This window comes from Ailuropoda melanoleuca, chromosome 13 (assembly GCF_002007445.2).
Source record: "Ailuropoda melanoleuca isolate Jingjing chromosome 13, ASM200744v2, whole genome shotgun sequence".
NCBI lineage: Eukaryota > Metazoa > Chordata > Mammalia > Carnivora > Ursidae > Ailuropoda > Ailuropoda melanoleuca.
The window spans coordinates 45,161,436-45,184,190 of record NC_048230.1 but is presented as its reverse complement, the minus strand read 5'-3'; the positions used below and the strand labels follow the sequence as shown (position 1 = coordinate 45,184,190).

General features: G+C 62.4%; 2 protein-coding genes across 4 annotated transcripts; both read right to left on the bottom strand.

Annotated features, from left to right (window-relative positions):
• Positions 1-12: 12 nt before the first annotated feature.
• UCKL1 (uridine-cytidine kinase 1 like 1) lies at positions 13-11,853 on the bottom strand. The gene is made up of 12 exons (XM_034641556.1): positions 11,614-11,853; positions 5,319-5,509; positions 5,033-5,139; positions 4,749-4,919; positions 4,592-4,663; positions 3,314-3,503; positions 3,165-3,226; positions 2,475-2,491; positions 564-662; positions 399-492; positions 248-310; positions 13-168 (listed from the first exon to the last, which is right to left on the bottom strand). The coding sequence occupies exons 1-12, from the start codon at positions 11,724-11,726 to the stop codon at positions 13-15; spliced, it is 1,335 nt and encodes a 444-aa protein (XP_034497447.1). The 5' UTR covers positions 11,727-11,853.
• Positions 11,854-11,991: 138 nt separating this feature from the next.
• ZNF512B (zinc finger protein 512B) lies at positions 11,992-21,181 on the bottom strand. 3 transcript variants are annotated; one of them, XM_034640036.1, is made up of 16 exons: positions 21,025-21,180; positions 20,564-20,706; positions 20,067-20,195; positions 19,285-19,943; positions 18,975-19,198; positions 18,789-18,860; positions 18,544-18,690; positions 18,252-18,376; positions 18,087-18,179; positions 17,801-17,899; positions 17,547-17,717; positions 17,218-17,412; positions 16,876-16,977; positions 16,520-16,582; positions 15,853-15,951; positions 11,992-15,546 (listed from the first exon to the last, which is right to left on the bottom strand). In XM_034640036.1, exons 1-16 carry the CDS (start codon positions 21,146-21,148, stop codon positions 15,295-15,297), a joined length of 2,697 nt encoding a protein of 898 aa, XP_034495927.1. In that variant the 5' UTR covers positions 21,149-21,180; the 3' UTR covers positions 11,992-15,294. The 3 variants fall into 3 exon arrangements, with proteins under 3 accessions (XP_034495927.1, XP_034495928.1, XP_034495929.1); XM_034640037.1 differs by lacking the exon at positions 20,067-20,195 and having other exon boundaries at positions 21,025-21,181; XM_034640038.1 differs by lacking the exons at positions 20,067-20,195; positions 20,564-20,706 and having other exon boundaries at positions 21,025-21,165.
• Between the last annotated feature and the right edge of the window lie 1,574 nt (positions 21,182-22,755).

The following is a 22,755-nucleotide window of genomic DNA, read 5'->3' as shown; positions in this document are numbered from 1 at the left end:
CCCCCGCCCGCCTCAGCCCCTGACGGCTAGGCTTCCGACCCGCACCTCAGGCTCCCCGGTGAGCTGGTTGGTCTGGATGAGAATGGTGCCTATGCGCACGTCCTTGCACACTGCCCGCAGAGCCGGCTCCATGGTCTCCCCCGCACGCAGGATGGACACGCCAGTGATCTGGAGGCCCGGAGGTGGGCAGGTGAGCTGGCCGGACCTCCCACCTCCCGGGCCTCCCCTGCCCCGCCCCAGCTGGTACCTGCTTCCCCGCATAGCATTTGCCCGCGTAGTCCTGTCCCTGCGGGGTCTGCACTACGCAGTCCTGCGCACGAAGGGCGTGGGGACGCTCGTGAGAACGGGGAGCCGCCCCCCGCCCGTCCCGGACACCCGCCCCACACCCTGCTCGGCACCTGGAAGGGCAGGAAGGAGAGCGCGTGCTCAATGAGCAGCCGCATCAGCCTCTTGGAGTAGAAGATGAACTCGTCACGGCTGGTCTCCTTGTCCCTGCGGACCGGCTGGGTTAAGCAGAGGTGTGGGCCGCCAGGGGCCACCTCGCCTCACCCAAGGGCCCTCACCTGATGATGGTGTGCATGCCCCGCACCTGCGGCGTGCTCTTGAGCACGCTCAGCGTCCGCGGCAGGGGGTGGCACTGGTGCGCCGAGGCCAGCGCGGCCCTGGGAACACAAACCGATCGGGGGCTCAAGAAGGGGTGTCTTCTGAGCCCCATCCTCCCACTCCGGACACTGTGCGGGGGGCGCACGTGATGGGGACAACGAGGTGTGCAGGTGGGGGCCGCCGCCTCCCTGTGGCTGATCTGGAGGGAGGACCCCAACCCCCAAATACCCCGCCAGGCGAAGGTTGAGTAGAGCAGCTGACCATCAGGTGGGAAAAGGAGGGGCTGTGGTGTGAGCCCCCCTCCCAACCCAGATCCCCTCCTGAGCTTGCTTGCTTGCTCGCTCAGAGAAAGCAAAAGGGGACCAGGTTGTGGGAGGGCAAAGGAATCAGCCCCAGGATGGGCAACTGGTCCTCAATCCCAGAACATGTCTCCCTGGAGAGCAGCTGAGCTTCAGGGCCAAGCCTCGCCCTGACTCTTCCCTCCAGGGGATGCACGGCCCCCTCAGGAGACGCGCGGGCAAATTTGGCTCAAGGCCTGCCCTGCTGCACCGTGCCCAGGGTGGGGAAAGGAGCAGGTGGAGCGGCAGGGCGGAGCAGAGGGCGCGGGGAGGGGCAGAGCTGGGGGAGGGGCAGAGGGGAGCAGAGGGGGCCGGGCGGGCAGGGGCGTGCGGGAGCAGCCCCCCTCCCCCCCAGCGCACAGCACAGCAGCACTCTGTCCTCACATATCCCAGCGCAGCTTCCTCTGCTCGCCAGGTGAAGAGTGTGTTCAGGGAGGGAACAGGGCAGGAAACCCAAGGGTTTACAAAGAGGCGGAAAAGAACAGAGAGAAAAAGACCATTTAGCACGGGAGCGAGTCCCCGCGGCCACCAGGTGGCCTGAGCAAGAGAAAAGGCAGGTGGCAGGGCGAGACCCTGGGGGGCTCTGCTCTCCTTGGTGCGGCTGGCAGTGCAGGAGCCTGAGTGCCTGCACCGGCCCACACCCCCGCTGCGGCGGCTTCCTGCCCAGGGGTCACCACTTCCTTGGCTGGCCAGAGAAGGGAAACTAGCCGGCTGAGCTCAGGTGTTTTTTTCAAGTTTGACACCCTGGAAACTCGATTTTCAGGACAAAGGCTTCCAGGGGGCCTGGCAGCGCAAGACCTGCAGGTGCCGGGGTCCAGATGAGAGCCAAGGGGTGACTCATGGAGGGCAGCACGCTGCAGGGGCCGCTCCCATCGCAGCAGCTTCAGGGCTCCTGAGCGTGAACTGGGGCTCTCCTGGTGCGCCCGATGCCACAGAAAGCCCAGGCTCAAGGCAGGTCATTCATGCTGGGCACTGGGTGGGATGGGTGTTTCATCCGCTCTCCCCTGTGAGTTCAGAGCTCCTCCTGGCTCTCTCTCCGGAGAGTGGGCAGGGGGTCAGGTGGTTGGGGCCTCACCACCGTCTGGGGGCATCCAGACTGGACCCTCAGATCAGGCAGAGGACCCTCTAACTGCCAAGGGACATGCCTGTGACCGCTGACCGGGGGGGGGGGGGCCCANGGGGGCGCAGCAGTGCTGGCTCAGGACAGCTGTGCCCTCTGGCATCAGACCCCATGCAACCAGCCCCATGTCGGGGAGAGGCCTCCAGAGAGGTCTGACCAGCATAAAGTCAGGGCACTGTGTGATCCTGGGCAAGTTCCTTAACCTCTCAGTTTCCTCATCTGCCAGCAAAGACAGACACAAGCAGTGCAGGGGCCACCACACCATCCTTTCTTCGCCTGGGGCAGGGCTGCCACAGGGGATCGGCATGACAGGAGAGGACCCTCCCACCTGCCCAGGTGACAACCCAAATTCCGAGCTGCCTGTGGATGTTGGAAAGGCCTCGGTCTGTGCAGACAGGTGTGGGAAGTCTTACCTGACACTGAGCTCACGCTGCAGCAGCAACACAGGGAGACACAAGGGAACGGGGTGGCGCGTCAGTGGCGGGAGCACTGCTCACCTTGCAGTCACCGGACACCTCGGCCCTCCGGGCCACCCCCACCCGGGAATGGACCTGCCATAGGCCCAAGGGACAATCCCAGGTGGCCGCCAACCACGGGAGGGAGCCAGCTCTTATGGCCCGTAACCTGGGCACCCTCTGGACTGGGCACGAAGAGCCAGGGCTCCCGGGGCTCCATTCCTCAGATCTCAGGCCTCCAGCACCCCATTATAAAGCCTGCCCAGAGTGGCAGTGCCCTTAGCCAGCCCAGGGCACGTAACTTCAGGTTGGGGCATCCCTCCTGGAGTGCTCAGGATGCGGGCCTCGGCACTAAAACCCAATGATCCCCTGAAGGTTTGGGAGGAACAGGAGTGGACCCTTCCACTCAAGGCTCAGCTCGGGCTGGGGTACCAGAAGGCACCTCTGCACCCCACACTTTCTCAGGGAGCCCAGCGGCCTCTGGCCAGCGCAGAGCGCTGGGGGCTGACTGAACCAGCCTGGGACACTGGAGGGGGACAGTGAAGCCAAGGGGGCTGCACAGCAGGCGGCCGTGATTGGTGGCAGCAGGGGAGCAGGGCGTGGGCTGGGGGGCTGCAGGGACCTGGGGACCGAGCCCGGCTGGCTCACCTCCTCCAGCTGGCTGTGCATATGCTGCACGATCAGGTCAATGGCCACTGTGTTCCCGCTCCCTGTGACGGGACAGGTTAGAGGGTCACATGGGGGACCGAAACCCCCTCTGCCCACACTCACAATGGCAGCTGGGTCTGCAGGCTCACCCCAGGGCACCACGATGTCTGCCACACGCATAGTGGGCTGGATGTACTGGTCGAAGGCAGGTTTGACAAACTTGTTGTATTGCTTGATGACACCCTCAATGTCTCGTCCTCGCTCACTAATGTCCCGGCGTAGCCGCCGCACAAGGCGGATGTCAGAGTCTGTGTCCACAAAAATCTTCATGTCTAGGAGCTGGATGGGGAGAGCGAGGTGCTGAGTGGGGCACGGCACCAGCAGGGCCGGAGTGGGCGACCTAGGGACCAGCTCCTGCAAAGACCTCTGGCCTGGAAGCAGCCCAGGCCCTTCGGGCACCTCAGAGGTGTGGCTGGCAGTGTGCATGGGTGTGGGGAAATGTGTGGGGGCATGTAAATGGGGGGGGGTCCTGTCCCCCAGGGGCTTCAGTCAAAGGGCACCGGATGGACCCTGGCTGCAGAGGCAAGGTGGAGCTGGTACCATTACTGTGGGTCGTCAGCTGTCTGTGTGCCCTCACACATGCCAGGGGACAGGAGACTTGTCCCCTCCCCACCACACCCCCCACCACAGTGCTTGGGCTTGGTGAGTTCAGATCTGGCCCTAAAGGGGCTGTTGGGGGGCTGGGGACTACTGCATGGCAGGCAACAGGGTTCCTGGGCCTGAGCCCAAACTCACTGGCCTCAGAACTACAAGGAACAAGGACCAGAGCACAGGCCTCCCACATGGGCCTCAGCGGGGGCAGGAGAGGGAGCCACCCACAGCAGGGCCTGGCAGGAAGGATGCAGCTGTGCATGCCTCCCAGGGGGTTGGACAGCACAGACACAGGAGGCCGTCTCCATCCCAGGCAAGAGCACGCATGTGCACGCACATGTGAACCAGCACCCACTACCCCAAGGTCACTCTGACCTCAGTGACTGCATGGGCCCCAGAGAGCAGCAGAGGAAACACAGACAAGGTGGCGAGCAAACATAAGAGGAGGTCAAGGCGCTGGCCCAGAGCTTGCACCCACACCTGGGAGTGAGCCCCTCCTCAGGCCACCTCCCTCACCAAAGGCATTTCCACTCTCTTGGGAGTGATGGGTCTGTTCCACCCAATGTCCTTGACCCACTCTCCAGAGAGCAGCCATTCCCCATCCAACACCCAGTGACAGCACCACCGGGGGGGACAGGTGACCACGTACCACGGGGACAGAGTGAGTGGCTTGTCCTGCTTGGAGGAGGCAAGTTTAAGGTTAGAACCACAGGAGAAGCAGGGGACTAAGCAGGGATGGGCATTCCCAGCCAGACCATAAGCCTTGCTGCCCTCACCTCCAGCAACGTCTTGTCAGCAAAGGCCATGATGCCCTCAAAGATGATGACGTTTGCACCATAGAGTGTTTTCTGCAAAGGAATCGTACAGCCGGTCGCCTGCCATGCCTGCCATGTTCCCAGGCGGGCACGCACAGCCCGAGCCCACAGGGCCTACCCAGTCCTTCTTCCGGCTGTGGGTGGTGAAGTCGTAGACGGGCACCTTGACGCTCTTGCCCTGTTTCAGCTTCTTGAGGGTGGACACGATGAGGTCAAAGTCAAAGGCGTCTGGATGGTCGAAGTTGAAATTGTTGTGGGCAGCCTGCTCCTGCTGCTGTGTGGTCAGCACCTGTGGGAGGAGACGCTAGGGGCTCTGTGTGCCCTCCGCACCATCCCTGGCACAGGGGCAGGGCATCCGGGCCCTCTGCGGACGTGGCCTGCGTGGGCAGGCGTGCCCCTCACCTTGTAGAAGGAGTCCATGGACAGCAAGACCACCCAGGGCACGTCCAGGGCCTCAATGATCATCCTGGCCACAGTTGTCTTCCCGGAGGCACTGCCACCTCCCAGGCCTGTGGAAAGGGGCAGAGTGACCCTGAGCAAAGGCAGCAGGGCCAGCCCCGCCCCCAACACTCTGCCTGCAGCTTTCCTCCCCTGCTCCCCAGGCTTGACCCCACCCAAGGGGCCCGAGGCGGCCCACGTTAGCGGCAACGCCACTTGGGTGTTGGATGGCAGGTTCTGCCTCGCTCACCGATGGCGAAGGCCTCCTTGGACTGTGTGCCGTGCTCATTGTACCAGGGCGGCCGTCCGGCCGTGTAGATGGTACGCTTGCTGGTGCGTAGCAGGGGTGGCTCAGATTTGCACTGGCTGGTGGTGCGCTTCCGGGGTGAGCGCCTGGTACCCACGGGTGGGAGGAGCCTGTCCAAGGATTCCGCATTGCTGCTGCAGAGGAGGAGGACACGCCTGCCTCTGCCCAGGGCCACCAGCCACCCCGCCATCCTGCATCAGGCCTGGTGTGGCCGGCCCCGGGGTCCACCCCACACGTGGGCACATGGGCATGGCCAAGCTGGGCGGACTCAACTGGAGGCACAAGAATGCTGCCTGCAGCCCATCCACAGGGCTCCTGGCCTTGAACTGTCACTGCCCACACACATTCAGAGGGATAGCAAACGGCATTAGGGGAAATGAGGAGTGCCATCCTGGGCCTGGCCCCTGTCCCCTCAGATGAGAGGGGAGCACACCAGGGGCAGTCAGGACCCCATCAAGGACTATGTTCCCTCCCACAACACTCTTTGTAAGATCCAATCCCTGCCACCCTGAGGGGCACATGGGGAGAGGGGCTCCCGGACAGAGAGGCTGCTGTCGGGAAAGCTGAGCGGGCTGGCAGAGGAGATGGGTGCAGGAGGGAGTCCCTGGGCTGGGGGGTGCGGGAGGGAGTCCCTGGGCTGGGGGGGGCCCCGTAGGGCAGCCCTTGCTTCTTGCCGTCCAGCACACTGAACACCGAGAAGGCAGAAGTCCCCAGGAGCCGCAGCTGGAAAACCCAATCTGGGGAAGGCACAGACAGCATCTGTGTCCTGCTCCCACCTGTGCCATGCCCCTCCTGCGGACGTGACATGCTGACTTCCCATTGGTTCCTAAGGGACATGGTGTGACTGCCGGCCCAACGCCTCAAATCCCGACAGTGGCAGCTCTGGGGACACTCAATCTGGCTGAGTGGCCCAGTTGGGAGGTAATGCCCGCTTGACGCCTGGTCAGAGTCTGTGCTGACGGGCTTGGTCACAAAAGCCAGGTGTAAGGATGGCCACAGGGCCAGGACAAGCTCGGGGAGGAGGCACTTCTGGCCACCGCAGAAGAGAAGGGCTGGGCTGGTCAAGATATCACCTTGCAGACCTGGTCCAGAGGCTGCAAGGCCGGTGGGGGCCGCTACAGCTGCTGACCGTCTGGGCAGAGCCCCAGTGGATGGGAGGAACGTGCAGGAAGTCAGGTGCACGTACGGGGCGGGTCAGGCCTTGTAGGATGTTGCCTGCAGCACTGGCTTGTCCACCCCTGGTCTGGGACCCCAGAGAAAAACGCTGCTCACCAGCATGAAAGCCTGAGAAGGTGTCCTGAAGTCTGCTTAGCTGAGAAAGCCAAGTGCAGTAAGATGTGAACCCATTTCTAGAACCCAGCAAACGTGGCGTGCTCACATGCACGTGCCTTCGTGTCAGTGCATATGAGCAAAGCGGGACGCACAGAAAAAAGATGCAGACATGCCAAGATTGCCCTGGGGACCAGGATTTGGGACTCCTGCCACACTGAATGTCTTATAAGCACAGACCAAGCCTGCTACCACCGCTACACCCAGCAGTGTGAGGCCATGGGGTGCCAGGAATCCGGCCAGTGAGGGCGGTGCCAGCTTGCCGAGGGCCACGAGAGTGCCTTCCTGCGTCTGGAACGGCCCGGGCATCTCTGCCTTGGGAACGCTGATGTTCCCAGCTGTGCAGTCCGCCCAGAGCACCTGGTCCTGCCAAGAGCCAGGAGGACAGTGTGCCCATGTGTTTCAGAGTAGCAGGCAGCGGAAGGAATTCGCTAAAGCCAAAGGTGGGACAAATCACACCAGTAGCGCCTGAGGGCCCCAAGGACACCTGCAGCACAAGTCCTAGCAGTAAGAAACCTGCCATTACAGGACAGGAGCCACATGACACCATCCTGGGGGACAGACAACACAGGGCTGCCACGTCTCCTCGTTGTCAGGACAGCACGAGGAGCCAGCAATGGAGGTAATTAGCCAGTCTGTGTGCTCAGTGTCACCTCTGTGGCTCTGGGGATAGGCACTGCCACCCAACAGTCAGTGTGGAGGGGACTCTGCCAAGCATAGAGCTGCCCCAGCAGTGCCTCCCACATTCCCGCTCGGTCAAGCCAGAGATGGACACAGAGGGGGTGGGGAAGGTTGGGGGGGCAGGAGGGAACAAGCAGGGGTGTCTCCAGGCCCTGGACATACTCCTCTAACAACACTGAGCACGCAGCCCCGGGGCTAACCGATGCACTGCCCTCCTGGCAGCAGCCCACATACCCCAGAGAGGACAGACGGTCCATTTGGGGAGAATGGAGCCCTCCCAGCAGCCGCAAGGGAGCTCCATGGTGGCCCTGGGGGTGATGGCGGGCAGAAAAAAAAGTCCAGCCCGGCCCCTCCCCCTGTGCCTTCTGGGAGAAAACTCTAATGTGGAAACCCCGACTTGCAAAGGAGGAGGCCTCACCATCTCAGGAACGCGCTGTTGTGTGCTGGTGCCGTGCGCTCGCATAGCCAGGGCTGCCTCAGGGCAGTGTAGGCCTGGGGCTGGCACTGCTCCCACCCCCTGCTTCTCACCCCGGTGCAGTGGCCTGACCTCTCCAACAGGAAACTCTGAGTCCTTATTTGTGAGTGCTCCTTGTCCTACTGAGGTAGTGATGGCCACAACCACTGATGACTTCTGAGGCTCACGCTGCCAACAGCCCGGGGCAGACACCGTCCCAGGAAAGAGTGCCCATGCGCCAGGAAGAGCGGAAAGTAGGCCAGAGAGAGCTTTGCCAGAAACCCGCCCCATGTGGGGCGTGTGATGGGTCTGAACGGTATCAGGCTGGGTGTACAGCCAAGCCCAGCTCCACTGCCTTCTCCAAAGCCCCGTCTCTCCCTGGGAAGCAGGGAGGAAGCCTCGCTGTGACCTCAGAGCAAGCCTCACCCCATTTTCTCAGCGACATGACCTTGGAAATGGGAATGTCGCACCAAAGATCTCCTCTCCCAGTCCACAGATGGATGGGGTGCTTCTAGCCACAGTGACAAAAGGTAATTTCAAACCAAAGGATTATGAGCCACAACGGACAGAGACTCAACTGTAACAGACAGCCCAAGTAAAACCAGCCCCTGCTAGTGGCCAGCCCAGCCTGGCCCCTCAAGAGCACCTACCCGGCCTGTTTGTCTCCTGACGTCGATTAGACACACGATGTGCGGGGCTGCGAGCGGCCAAGACACAGCAAAGGCGGGTTGCCTCACCACAGCCACAGGAGACGACAGGCGTGCCACTCACCTGCCTTCTGCTCCAAGGGCCCAGCACCCCGAGATCCTGATGCCAGGGTAAGCTGGGGGGCTGCTCATGGCTGGGACACAGGGGACAGCGGACAGCAGGGTGATCCCAGGTGTGTACAGGAACATCTCCACTCTGCCGCTCAGACCCCCAGTAGCCCCCCAGGACAGCTCAGGGACCACCTGAACTGCCCCTCCACGGGTGGGCAGGCAGCACAGTAGTTGAGGAGCTGGGGTAGGGGTTGGAAGAGCCGCGTGAGGAAAGAACGGAACCCACTGCCGGCCTCTGTGTGAGGCCACAGGCATTAAGAGGATCACCTGGCTGGGGGCTGTGTGCTCTCCTGATATTAATAGCACTGACCCTGCTGAAAAGAACACTGTCGTGGGGCCCTGGCAGAGCTCAGGCCGGCCCTGGGTGTGAACTGCCCCGCCCCCCGCCCGCTGTGCACCGGCTGGAATACTGCTGGCCCAGGCTTGCTGAGGACCACGGTACACGCCCCCCCCCCCGAACACCGTGGAAAAACTCCAGACCCCAGGCCTGCTTGGGACTGTAGAGCCAACCCCCTCCTACCCACCCACAGCAGAACAGGGAAATTGGGGAAATCGGGAGTGTCTCCAGGCCAAGCCTTGCTGAATGTCCTGAGCCCTGCGTCACACCCTTGGCCCCAAGGTGCCTTCTAGAGGCATAAACAAAGCTGAAACTCTAGCCACCCGCCCCGCCCCTCCAGGGGTAGGCTCCAGCACATCCCCCAAGGCCACCCAGCGTTCAGCCAGGGGACACAGACAGTCTCTAGCCTGGCAGCAGGAGGAAGAATGGGTTCAGCTTGCTGAGGATGGGTCAAAGGATCTTTACTACAGAGGCTCGGGGAAGAGAGAAAATTCTACGTGCCGTTCACACACCTGAAGAGGGGCTACTCCTGGAAGCCGCCTCAGAAGAAGCCTCTCCTGGCCACCCAGGTAACAAGGGTGTGTCTGCCTCCCTGTCCAGAGGCACCTGGAGGCAGGACTGAACTGTCCATCTTTGCCCACAAGAGCTTCTCCCTCCTGACCCCAGTGTGGACACATGGGCAGGGGCCAGCACCCCCTTCAGAGGCAGGAGCTGTCCTGGGCAGGGCTGCAGAGTTGGGGCGTGCAGCACCAGGGCCTCCACGAGTGCCTGACACCCTGTCCGGGTTGAGGGAAGTTTGCTGGATGAGTAAAAATGAGGCCAAATGGAGGAGGGAGGAGGGGATCCACTGGGGCCTGGACCTAAGGATCCCAGACTGGCTCAGGGACAAAGAGGTACCAGGGCTTTCTCAGGACAGATCAAGTACTGTGGGGGCTGAGAGGCTACAGCCCTAAAGGGGCTGAGAAGACTCAAGAGGCTTGCAGGGCCCCTACCCCACCACCCTGGAAACCTCCCGGCAGAACCCACTTGTTCCTGCTGCTCTGGACCGGCCCAGTAAGCCTTCCTCCATTCCCACAGTTCAAACCCATCTCCACCTGGACCACACAGGGAGAGACTGCCTAAGGGATTCACTGTTATCACCGCCATGCTCATGTATCTACCAGCACGTCCAGTGCTGAAGTGTCCGAGGTCCCTGACCCCCCAGAGGAGCAAACAGACAAAACACAATGGCAAGGTGGACAAACCACACAGATGCAGCCACAATCATGTGGACAGAGAAGCTGGAGCGATGGTCAGCGGGGGCCCTCGGGGGGCGTGCAGGGATGGTGGGGGCAGCACAGGGAAACAGTGCTCAGGTTACCAGCATCGGGGAAGAACCGTGGAGTCTGGGGGCAGTTCCAGGGCAGACCCCGTGGGCCTCTGGAAAAGCGAGCCGCTCGCAGGTCCTGGCTCCCTTCCTACAACATCCACCTCCCTGCGCACGGTGAGGGATACCTGTGCCCACTACCCGACTCCGCACACAGGGTGGGGACCAGCTGCAGCTGCCACCAGTCCGTGTCTTCGGTGAGTGCTTCTCCCAAGAGCTCATCTGGCCTTACCCTGTCTGATCTTGGGCTAACTCAAAGACTCTTTGGAACTGGCAGGTGTCACAGACTCAAGTCTACGAGACGCAGTCATTCTGCGCCAGAATGTAGTCACTTTTCGCTGGGAAGGTGTGAGCCTCCTCAGGGCAGCTCCCCTCGCCTCGTTCCTCTCCCTGCCAATACAGTGGCTCCCTGGCATCCAGACCATCCTGGAGGAGGCCAGGCACACAGCATTTCTGCCTTGGAGACATCACCCAATCCGCGCGATGAGATGCCCAGGCCAGAACGACGGCTTCCTTGGATTCCTCCTCCCCCACCCGGTGGCTGCCGCTGAGCCTTCCTTAAGGGACAGGTCAGACCCCAAAGTGAGGAGCCAGCCCTCAAGGGCGGGGGCTGCTCCAGAGCAGGGCTCAGCCGCCGCCCCCTGGTGGGCCGAGCCCCACGAGCACCGAGCAGGAGCCCATTTCCTCTTGGCCTCTTCCACCTCCCCGGTCAGGGTGACAAAATGGCTCTTCCCCCGCTGCACCCCTCCAGCTCCAACTCTTGCAAAGCCTCCACAGCGCCTCGAGGGGCGGCACAACAGGTGGGGCAGTCACAAGGCACTCCAGACTCACGAACCCTGGCCTCTCGCGTGGGGCAGGAGCGGGGCCAGGGCCTGAGTCCCCCTCAGAGCGCCAGGGAGGCACACGCTCGCGCCCCTCGGGACGGGCACCAAAGTCAGCTTCAGGACAATCCGCTTTATCCGGCCGGCCTGCCCACGAGCCCGTCCCCGCCGGCCACCGCGAGCGGCGGCGCACGCACAGTCCCACCTCCCGGCCCCGCGCCGTCGGCTCCGCCAGGCCCCGGGGACACTCCCACCGCGGGCACCGGCAGCCCTCGCGCGTCCAGGCCCAGCTCGTGGCCGTCGCGCCTGCCCGCAGGCCAGCGCCCCTCGGCACCGCGAGCGGGGTTTCCATCTCCCGGGGCCTCCCCCTCCCGCAGCAGACGCGAGGGGGCGTGCGCGGCCCCCAGCCCTTGCTCGGCGCGCCGCGCCTACCGGTCCTCGCACGCGGTCTCGCTCCTCTCCGCCGGCTGGTCGGGCCCGTCTCCGGCCGCAGCGGGCGGCGGAGGCAAGCGGGGCGCGTCAGCAGAGGCTGGGGGCGCCGCCATGGAGCTCGGAGGCCTCGCCGCGGGCCGCCGGCCACGGGGCGGGGCTCTGGGGCCGGCCGCACTGGCCTCCGGGAGTCGTAGTTCGAGGCTTTGCGCCTCGAACTCGCTGGCGCGCCCCGTGAACTACAAGTCCCACAAGGCCGTACGGCTGTGGATGCCGGGACTCGTAGTCCGGCCTCATCCGCCGCTTGCGGGAGGGAGGGTCTTCCGCGACGAACGATTCCCACCCAAGAGCTTTACCACAAATTCAGCCGCACAAAGCCCCTGGAAAAAAATCAATAAACATTTATTTGATACAGTCATATTTAATACATACAGTTGATGGCCCACCCCCACGCCACTTGGGGCCGAGGAGGCGGGGACGAGGACCGGAGACAGATGGTCACAAGGCGGGCAGGGCCCGAGCTCACCGTCAAACATCTTGCAAATAAACACTTTGTAGATAGAATATATATGTATATATATGGTTACAAGTGATAGCTGGAACCTCTCTTTCAAAATGCACTTATGTACGGAGAACTGGCATTAAAAAACCCAAACCAAGAAACCCAAAGCACAGGATGTGTGGCTGCCAGGCCAGAGGTGCTGGCCAGGCCCCCTGAACCCCAGGCCTCCAGGGTACCTGAGGCCTGAACTGGACAGACCGGGACAGCCCTGCCCTCCGTGGGTCAGGGTACACCCGTTCTCTCCCTTCCGAACCGGAGGGACAGGAGGGGGGCTGCGGCTGGGAGGGCCACTGGTCACACCAGGACACACCCTCATCTGCCTTTGCACAAGCAAATAAAGTGCATCCTACTTTTGTGTGAAGTGTCAGCCCCTTGAGTCGGCCCTTTCCCCTTCTCAGGGCAGGGTGGGGGAGGGGTGGGCTGGGCCAGAGGTAGATCTTCAGAAAGGGACCTGGCATTGTGCCCTGGGCTTGGGCAGGGTCCATGCCCACCATGCCCTGGGGGGTCTGCCACTCCAGTCCCTCTCATTGAAGGTGTCAATCAAGGCCAGGTGGTTACCTGGGCTGAATTCCCACCAGAGTGGGAGGTAGGCAGGTCCTGCTGAGCCCCCCAGGGCTCTGCCCCCTTTGGAAGAGGGCTCTGCCGACCAGCTCACCACTGCCACTCACCAGAGCATGGGAAGCAGGAAAGGAAGGAGGGAGAGAGGGGTCCGACCCAACAGCCACGTTTGGCAGCAGCTCCCCACACCCACTTGAAAGACAAAGAAGGGGGTTAAAGTGCTAAACATCAAGTTACCCAGGACCCCACCTCTTCCCACACATCTCAGCGGGGTTCCCAAACCAGGGACCATCTGTGGACTTCAGGGGGTGACCTGGAAACTCACCCCCCAGCAAAATACCAGCCCCCCACTCCCCAAGGGCCGAGTACCTGAGAGGCTGGGGCGGGCGGCCGTCCCCAGCAGAGGTGTTGAGGTCCAACCTCCTCCAGCCATTGGTGACAAGGACAAAATGCACCTAGGGCTCCTGCCAGCACCTGCATCCCCTCCCTGCCCAAGGCTGCCCCTGGAGTAGCTGCCTAATCCCACCTCTGCCTCCACCAGCTGTATACCATAGTGACACCCAGGAACACAGAAAAGAAAATCCTTCTGCCCATGCAGTCCAAAGCCCTGCCCACGCTACCCTCCCTTGACCTTTGACACTGGATCACACCCGTCCACCCACGCCTCTACCCTTTGATCAAATTAAGGTGTGTGTGATTAGGGGCAGTCCATGTCTCAACACCCCCTCCCTAGCACACCAGGCCAGGGCTGCCCAGGTCAGAGCCTTTTGGGCAAAGGAAGATGCTGGAGACAGGCAGCACGACATGCCCCAAAGGCCCCCCTGGAACCTGTCTTCCTACTGCAGAGCTAGGAGAGCTGAGCCCAACTGGGAGCTGGGAGCCCCTCCTCTCCTGGGACTAGATGAGGACGGGAGCTGGGGTGGGGGGGGGCAGAGACATGCCTAGTCAGCACTGCCTCCCTGAGCAGGGGAAAGACAGCCCCCAGATCCACCGTCGGCACCAGGAAACCCTTAGCACCAAAATGTCAGATTGTTGTGTTTTTGTATAAAAAACAGAATAAAAAAAAGGTTGTTACTTGTCACAGCAACAAGACTGGCATCCACTACACCCAGGAGAAACACGCACACGGGCAAATATCAAAATTCACATCGTCCAGGATCGGCAAGACCGAGCCCTCAGCCCACCCCCACCCCCCAGTGGGAAATAGCCTCTGTCCAAACCCAGTAGCTCTGAGTATCCTCCCCCTCCCTACATGGCCCAAGTTGGAAGGTGGGGCCCAGGGAGGAGACCAGAGGCAGTGTGGCCACCTCCTCTGGGTGCCCTGAACTCCAGCCTGAACCCTGGTCAACCTGAAGACCTAGCCATCCTTTGGGGCCCAACTCAGAGCTGCAGAGCTGCCAACACAATGTGACCTTGGCCAAGCTCCCTCCCTGGCCTTCAGCTCTCATATCAAAAGACCACACAACCAGAAACGACAGGGCAGGTAAAAAAGGGGGAAGGGGACTCCCATGGGAGCCTAGCCACAAGCCAACCCAGACCAGCAGACAGAAGGCTGATTCCCACAGGGATCACTCCTCAGAGCTGGGCCTCAGTTCCAGACCCCACATATCTGTGAGCCCCAGGTTGACCCTAGAGCCTATACTGGCCCATCCCTAACCCATTGGACTGCCCCACCCTACACCAATGGCGTTAGCAAAGCTGGAGATTGGAGGCAAAGCTATACTCCACATGGCCCCCTTACCCCCTGCTCCTGCCGCCCTGCAGGTCAGACCAAAACCCTCCCCTCGCCCCAGGCAGGGAGCACCCATGGAGATGGGATGGCAGACAGTCCCCTGTTAACAGGACCACCTCCACCCACCACGACGGACAGGGGCCAGTGCGGCAGGGGCCCAAGCACAGCAAGGGTTGCACAGGCAGGGGAAGGTGGGCCTGGAGAGGTAGAGAACAGAGGCAGAGGAACCAGAGGCAGAAGGACAAGGGAGGCCACGGAGGGGCAGGCTGTCAGGTCAACACGGTAGCAGTCAGACTCAGGGTCTGTCCTGGGAGGTAGCTGGGGGTGCTGGGGTCCAGTGCTGGGTAGAGAGGTGAGGCTGCTCAGTCAGGTGCCCTCATCAGCCCAGAACCATGGGTCACGAAGGACCCCCAAGCCTTGGGCCTGAGAAAGCAGACGGGGCATGGAGCTCACATGGTGAAGGCCATCTGCCTGCCCTGCGCTGCCCCGCGGCCCTGAGGCCTGAGCTGCAGACCCCCCTCCTGCCCACCCAGGGCCCCTGACTCTGCCAGGCCCGTCAGTGTCCCTCCACACTATTGCACTTCTGTTGCTGCCGCGGGCCCTCCCGCAAGGGACCCCACCCATGTGTGCCCTGCACAGCCTGCACAGGGGAAGGGCCACCTTCAGGAAGGACAGAGGGGCTGGCTGCCTCCACTGGACAGATGAATAGGCAGGGGTGGGGGATGGAGAACTGGAGGGCAGGAAGTGCTGGAGCTAGCTACCCCACCCTCAACAGAGTGGACTTGCCGTCCAGGGTGGGGACCAGGCCCCACCCACCTGCCAGCCACCACGCTCACTTCTCAGGAGCCTTGCTGGCTCCCCCCTTCCGGCCAGTGGAGCCCCGGGCCCCCTTGTCTCTGCCTCCTGGGGGCCAGTCGTCCCGACGAGGGGGCATCTTGGGTGCGGGCTCCTCAGGGGTCCGCTCCTTGGGCTTTCGGCCTCGCTTTTTCCCGCCCGCCAGACTCTTCTTCTCCTCCTTCTTGGGCGCCAGTGAATCCTGGCTCCTATGTTTGGGAAGTGGGTCTGCCGAAGTACGAAACCAGTTCTGGAAAGAAGAAAAACACAGTGCAGACCCTGGGACAGGACGGTGCTGAGCACTGGGGCTGGGCAGGCCACTGCATTATGGTGGCTGAGCAGCAAAGCACCCACCCAAAGGGTTATCTCCTGCTCGGGCTGCTGGGGGGGCACCCAAGCTTCTCTGCTCCTCCAGGGAAGCCAAAGCCCCTCTGAAGGGAAACCACCAGATCGCTCAACTTGGCTGCTCACTCAAAGGCCATACAAGCCATCAACCCACCACTCCCACTGTGGCCCAATCCCCTGCCAGCCCAACAGGGCTCCCAGCACATCCCACCTCTGCATGGGTCTTGAGGATGTGATATTTGACGCCACTCTCAGAGCTGAACTCCTTCGGACACAGCAGACAGCAATACTTGCCCACTAGGTGTTCTCCCTGCAAGGCACAGGGCAGGCTGGCCTCCAGAGGTTGGATTCCACCCCCCCAACCCTTGGAAGACCAGAAGCACCAGATCCAACCAGGGCACTGCCCCTCTGCCTGCCCCTGTGTGGCTACAGGGTCCGGGCAGCCACAGCTCATCTGCGTGGGTGCTCAAAAGCTGGACTTCAGAGACCCATGAGGCTTCTCTGTGGCAGGACCTTGGAGTTGCCCCCACTAAAGGAAGGTAAAGGATGTAGAGAGGATGGGAAGAGGCAGGTGCCCCGGGGGAAGGGTTGCGGCCTTTGCTTGAGGGCCCTTCACCCCAAGCCCAGGTCAATGGGCCTGCTTACAGCCACACAGACAAGGAGCCCCTGTGGGCAGAACAACTTGGGGCTGACGGACTCATGGATAGGGCTGGAGTGCCCTGGGTAGGGTTGGCCATCGGGCACTGGCCAGTCCCTGGGCTCATGGAGGAGCCTGCCCCATGGGGGTAGGGTCACACACTCAACATGTGGGGACCTATAGGAGTTGGCTGGGCACACCGAGCACCCGCCCCACCGTGGGAAAGGGCCTGGGGACTGACCTTGCTGCAGCTGGCGAGATGGGCCTTGAGGCCAGACACACTGGAGTAGATGGCTTCACAGCACTGGGGACAGGAAGCAACCATGGGAGAGGGCCTCCCAGCAGATGTCACCGCACAAACATACACGCACTCCTTGCCCAGAGGATAGGGGGTTTCTCTGGGGTAAGTGTGGGACTTGACCCCAGGATTCCTGGGGTATGGGCAGACTGGACCTCTCCATCTAAGGACCCTTCAGGGGCCCAGGGATCACAGATAAGCTGGTCACTTGGAGGCCCCCTACCCATGGCCACACCTGGGCTCTTTGTCCTTGAATCCCAGTGTCCCCACACCCACCCCACCAGCCTGCCCCAACTCACATCATTGGGGCAGTTGACGTGGCCTTTCTCCTTGACTTCATTCTTCCATGCCTCCAGCAGCTGGGGGTTGAGCGTGGGGAGGCCTGGCCGAGTGTAGTTGAGCTGTAAAAATAGGTGCACACCAGGGTGAGCCCAATGGGGGCTCCCAAGTGCCAGGCCAGAGCTGAGCCCAGATACCCTCAGTTGCTCTGAGGACCTCATCTGTGCTCTCCACAAAGGGGAGATTTGAACCTGGACAGTTAGCCAGTGGCCCAGGTCACAGGGGCAGGGCCGTCGCAAGGGACCCCAAGCTCAGTCATGTCCTGCTCAGAGATGAGAACTGGGGGCCTGGCGGCAGCTCACCCGGGCGGTCTCAGGTACCAGGTCGTCCTTCACCCGCCGCTTGGTCCAGTCTCGAGCCAGTTCATCCTCCGCGATCTCCTGCAGGTGGAATACAGCCACCTGGGCTGACGTGCGGCGGATGCGGCCGCTGGGGGTCCGCTCCACCCCCAGCAGGTCCTCAGTTTCAGGGGGCTTGTCCTCAGGCTCCTCGGGTGGCTGCAAAGCAGGGAGGCCGAGGTGAGCCACAGGAGCCACGGGGCATATGGGCCATGAGCCGCAAACACAGAGGCTCACGATTCCCCACGCACGTGGTCCCCAAGAAGGGAGGCCCCAGGCCACGGGCTGCTCACCGGGGCTGTGTGCTCTGAGCGCATGTGGTAATCGTGTCCAGCCTTGGAGCGATAGGTCTTTCCGCAGTGGGTGCAGGGGAAGGAGGGGCTGTCCACCTCACAGGGAGGCTTTCCACAGCGTCGCTGGTGGTACTGGTAGCCCATGAGGCTGGAGAAGGCAGCCCCGCAGCCCTGGGGTCGGGCTTGGGTCAGTGGCTGGCGAGAGGCTGGGCCTCGTCCCACGTGTGTGCCCCACACCCCGCCATCCCACTGACCTCCTGCGGGCAGCGCAGCCTCCCCATCTGCTTCAGCACCTTGCGCAGCCGCTCCCGTTCCTCCTGCTCGCTCCCCTCCGAGGCCTCAGCGTCAGAGGGCTGGGGGCAGGCCCAGCCTTAATACCCCCACCACCACAGGGCCCCACCCCTGCCCCGGGGTCAGGGCCACAGATGTCCAAGGTCAGGCATGGGAACCACCGAGCTCTGCTGCCACGTGGTCAGGGCAGGGCATGCAGGGTGGGGTGGAACAGACTAGGAGGCCAGTGGATGGTGGGGCAGGGCGTACCTTGGCGCTGTGTTCAGCCATGGTGTGGTAGTTGAGGCCGGCCTTCGATTTGAACTGTTTCCGACAGTGCTGGCACTTGAGAGCGTCCTGTAGCTGCACATGCGTCCCTGTCATGAGATGCTGACTCTGAGCACCCCCCCACCTGGGCCCCCAGGGCAGCCTTACCTTCTGACACACTTCCATGTGCTTCTTGAGCCCCACGAGGGTCTTTCGGGTGACCACGTTGCAGGTGGGGCAGACGGCCTCCCCCCGTTCATGGATGGCCCGCTGCCAAGGCTCCTCAGGGCCACCTGTGGGGCAGGGCCAGGGCCTCAGGGACCGGTGGGGGCTCCCGGACGCCCTGGATGCCGAGCGCAGGACCCGCGGTCCACGCTCAGCCCCCAGTCCCTGTGGTCCAGGATCTGCCCCAGAGTTGAGATCTGTCCTGGGCCCCACCGCCTCACGGAAGCCCCCGCACCTGGAGCTGGGTGGGCCGTGGGGGCCGGCACTTCCTTGCTGACAGTGCTCGCAGGAGCCAGCGCCTTCTTCCGCACGTCCTCAGGGCCCGGCCCCTCCTGCTTCTTCGCACGGTGCATGCGGGATTTGTCCTCCGCCTTGGCTAGGCCTGGGCGCACACACACAGGGGAGGGCAGCTGTGAGACAAGGGTGCAGTTACACGTGTGTGTGCATCCACCCCAGATGCCCAACTGGCCAGGGCCCTACCTTTGAGTCCGAAGGTCCCTGAGATGGACGGCTGCTCCCCTGTAAACTTCTTGGGTGTTTTCTGTTTCCTTCCTGACTCCGGGCAGAGAAGACAGAGGCCAAGGTTCTGGTCAAATAACCACCGGGAGGCCTGGGCCAGCGGATGGCTACCCCACCCCAGCCTCTGCCCCCCAGCTCTCCTCTTACTGTGCTTTGTGCGCTCCGCTCCCTCCTCGGGGGACACAGGGCCTGTGGCCCTCGGTGCTTCCTTGCTCCCCAATAGCCTGCTGCCCAGAGAAGGGGGGCTGCCGCTGGGGTCTGTGCTCAGCTGGAATGCCGAGCTGTGGCCCGTGGTGGAGGGGCCATACTCCCCGTTCTCTGGCCTCGCCTGCTTTGGCAGGACAGGGCATGCATCCAGGCCGTCCGCTGCCCTGCAAGGAGCAGGCAGGTGAGGGGCAGGAGGGCCCACTTTGGGCCCTGTTACCACCTGCAACCCGGAAGGAGACCCCCCCCGTACCTTTTCTTACCACTGCTCCTCCCTGTGGCACGAGGGGTTTTGTTCTCAGACTTGGTCAGCAGCACCATTTTGCAAGGTGGTGTGTGTCTGCTGATGGCAATGGGCCTGCTGACCGTCACTGGCTTACTGACCACAATGGGCCTGCTGACTGTCACTGGCTTCGTGACTGGCACGGGTTTCGTAACCGTCACAAGCTTTGTCATCGGCACTGGTTTGTTGATGGTCACCGGTTTGGTCACCGGCACGGATTTGGTGACTGCCACTGGCTTATTGAGAGTCACTGGCTTGGTGACTGGCACAGGCCTGCTGACCGGCACAGACTTGGTGACTGGTATGGGTTTGGTGACCGGCACAGGCCTGCTGACCGTCACTGGCTTGGTGACTGGCACAGGCCTGCTGACCGTCACTGGCTTGCTGATGCCAATGGGTTTGCTGACACCCACGGGTTTGCCAATAGTGACAGGTTTGCTCACTCCAATGGGCTTGCTGACCCCAACGGGCCGGCTGATGGTGACCGGCCGGCTGACTGGTCCAGGCTTGGGGGCAGGCAGGGGTCGGTCCATGTGGTTCCAAATACGGTGCTTCTCCAGCTGGGTCTTGGAAGTGAAGGCAGCCTCACAGAAGGGGCAGGGAAAGGTCAGCCTTTCTGGGATGGCACCCTGTGGGGAAAGGGCAGGCATGGGGAGGGCAGCCTGAGGTGACTGCCCACACAGACCTTATGCAGGCAGGTAGGGCAGGGTGGGCCCAGGCCTCTTCCTCCTCCCTACCCCACAGCCCCTTACCCCTTGGCACCGCTGGTAATGATACTTGAGCCCGTAGATGCTGGGGAATTCCAGCCAGCACCCTGAGTTTGGACACTTCACCCTTGAGTGTGCCTTGAATTCGTCTTTCCACTGGTTCATCAGGGAGAGCTGGGCATGGAAAAGGCGAGGCTGCTGACCCCTCAGCCAGCTGGGCCTCTGCCAAGACAAGCCCCAGACTCAGCACCCTCCCCAGGCCTGCAGGGCAGACAGGTGGCAGGAGCCCTTCCACCTCAGGACTGCAGCAAGATTCAGGCCACTCCAAGCAGCGACAGTGTACCAGACCTGTTCTAAAAGCCCCACAGATGTGGTCCACTAGGTCCCAGGCCACACCATGAACCCTTAAAGCATGGAGCGACCCCTCTGACGCAGGCTGGGATGGCCTGGGGCTGGATGTGTGGCAAGCTAGCTATGGCAGGGGAGTAGTCTTGACAGGCAAACCCCAGCATGAGTCCCACCCCAGCCTTCCGGGAGCTCACGGGAATGTCTCGGAGGGCCTGGTTCTCGGCTTTTGGACGCCCCTTCTTCTTCCCTTCGGTCCTGTCACTGGCTGGACTTCCCGGGTCAAAGCAGAGTGGGGCCTGGCTGGGCACTGTCTGCCCACCCCGGACCACCGGCATCCCTGCAACACATGATATGCCAAGACTTGGAAGCTGTGCTTCCCACAGCCTCGCCTGCCACCCGGGGGGCTGGTCAGGCCTGGAGTAAGCCGCGCTTCCCCCATAGTGAAGCGTGGGGAGTGGGAGACTGTGGTCAGCCTAGGACAAGAACCCAGGGCCCCAGGCTGCCCCCACCCTGGGAAGGCTCTCAAGAGCCCAGGCAGCCCAGCTGGGTACCTAGAAGCTGGACCGCTGGGGAGCTGGGAGCCGGGGAGGAGTCCCACACCCAGCACTAGCTGCCTGCGATCGCCTGGAGTTGACCTTGGCCTGACCCCTCTTACCCAACTTTGGTGGGTCATGCAGCACAGGAAGTCGGACCTCATTCCGGCCTCCATCCTTCCCAGGTCCACTCTTGCTGGACCCTGGGAGCCGGCGTCCTCCTCCAACGCAGAAGGGATCAGTCATCTCTGCAGAGCAAGTGGACAGAACCGTGAGGCCTACCAGGCCTGAGTGAGAACTTGAAATGGGCTGGCCCTGAGCCCCACCCCCAGACAGGCCCCTCTGTGGCTCAGGAGAGGAGAGCCTGCCTGCCTGTGTATTTGGCCACATGGGAAAGTAGATGACTGAGGCTTCTGGTTTAGGGGAGGGGCTGCCCAGATGAGGTCCCCCCAGATCATCCAGGAGACACAATAATCTTGGAAGCATCTGACCCTGTCCTGAAACCCTCAGCAGCTCCCACAGACTTCCTCTGTCCCCAGACACACAGTCCCAGAGAGTGCCAAGAATCACACCTGCTACTGGGCTAGGGGTGGCCCCTAGAGAGGGAGAGCGTTCAGGAGGAAAGAGGTCAACAGCAGCCCTCCCAGGGGCCAATTATGACACCAGTATGGCTGCTAGCTCACAGGCTATACTGGCCCAGGACCTTGGGACACCTTTCTCCACAGCCCCACCCAGATCAAAGACAATGCCACCCTACCTGGGTGGGCACCCCTAGAGCCTTCTCTCCAGGATGCAGATGAAAGATGGCCAAGATGGGCACTGAGGGCCCCCAGCCTACTCCCCCACTTAGCAAGTTCCCCAGGGGGTGTGGAGGGGGGCAGACCAAGGACCAAGCACCCTAAGGCAAGCACCTGGTTCTGGTCCCTATGCCAGCTGAACCATCCTATCTGACCCTCTTCTCAGCCTTGTCTCCAGCAGGAATCCCTCACCCAACCCTCTACCTGGCTGACCTCCCACCTCCATCCTCAAAAGCCTCTCTGTCCCCCACCTACAGGCCTGCCAGCACCACTCCTCCAGAGACCACCAGCCACTGGCCACAGGAAATACCCCACTGCCCAAGGCTGGGCCTCCATAGGCCTGTTCTGCTGGGGGATCCCACACCCTGAGAGCTGGGGGGAGGGACTCTGAGCTCAGCCCTGCTGGATGCTCCCACAGGGACACCCAAGGCCACAGGAAAGGGGCTGGGGGCAGTTGTGTGGGCAGGGGGCCCCTCCTCTGGCAGTGCCTAGAGGGGGTCCAGAGGCTGAGGTCAGAGGTAAGGACAGTCACTGCCCGCTGCCAAGGGGGTGCCCATATCCTAAGCCTGGGGGGGTGGTACGGGTTTACGTGGGTCTAAACAAACTTCTCCTAAGTCCTCACACGGAAACTTCTAAAGGAGACCTGCCAGCATCAGTCACCCCAGCCCCATGATGACTCCAACAGCCTGGGGTGTGGGTGCCTGCCAAGAACCCACTTTCCAATCGCTCTCCAGCTTGGGTGGAGAATTCAGAGTAGGGGGACTGGGGCCAGGGCTGCCCTAGGAGGCAGACACCCTCTTTTCATCCAGGACCTGTCACTTGAACAACAGAAGGAAAAGGGATTCCACACTGCCGGAGGGCCCAGCAGGGTCACAGAGGTGGGACCCTCGCAGGGGGGAGGGGGCGCCACAAGCAACGCTGGCGGCAGGACCGCGGCCCAGGCTGGGCGCACGGATGAGGCTGGCTAGGGAACGCACACCTGGAGGCTGGCCTCGCCACCCACCTGTCACCTGCGGCCGGGGTGCGGGGCCCCAGCCTGGGCCCGAAAAGGGCCGA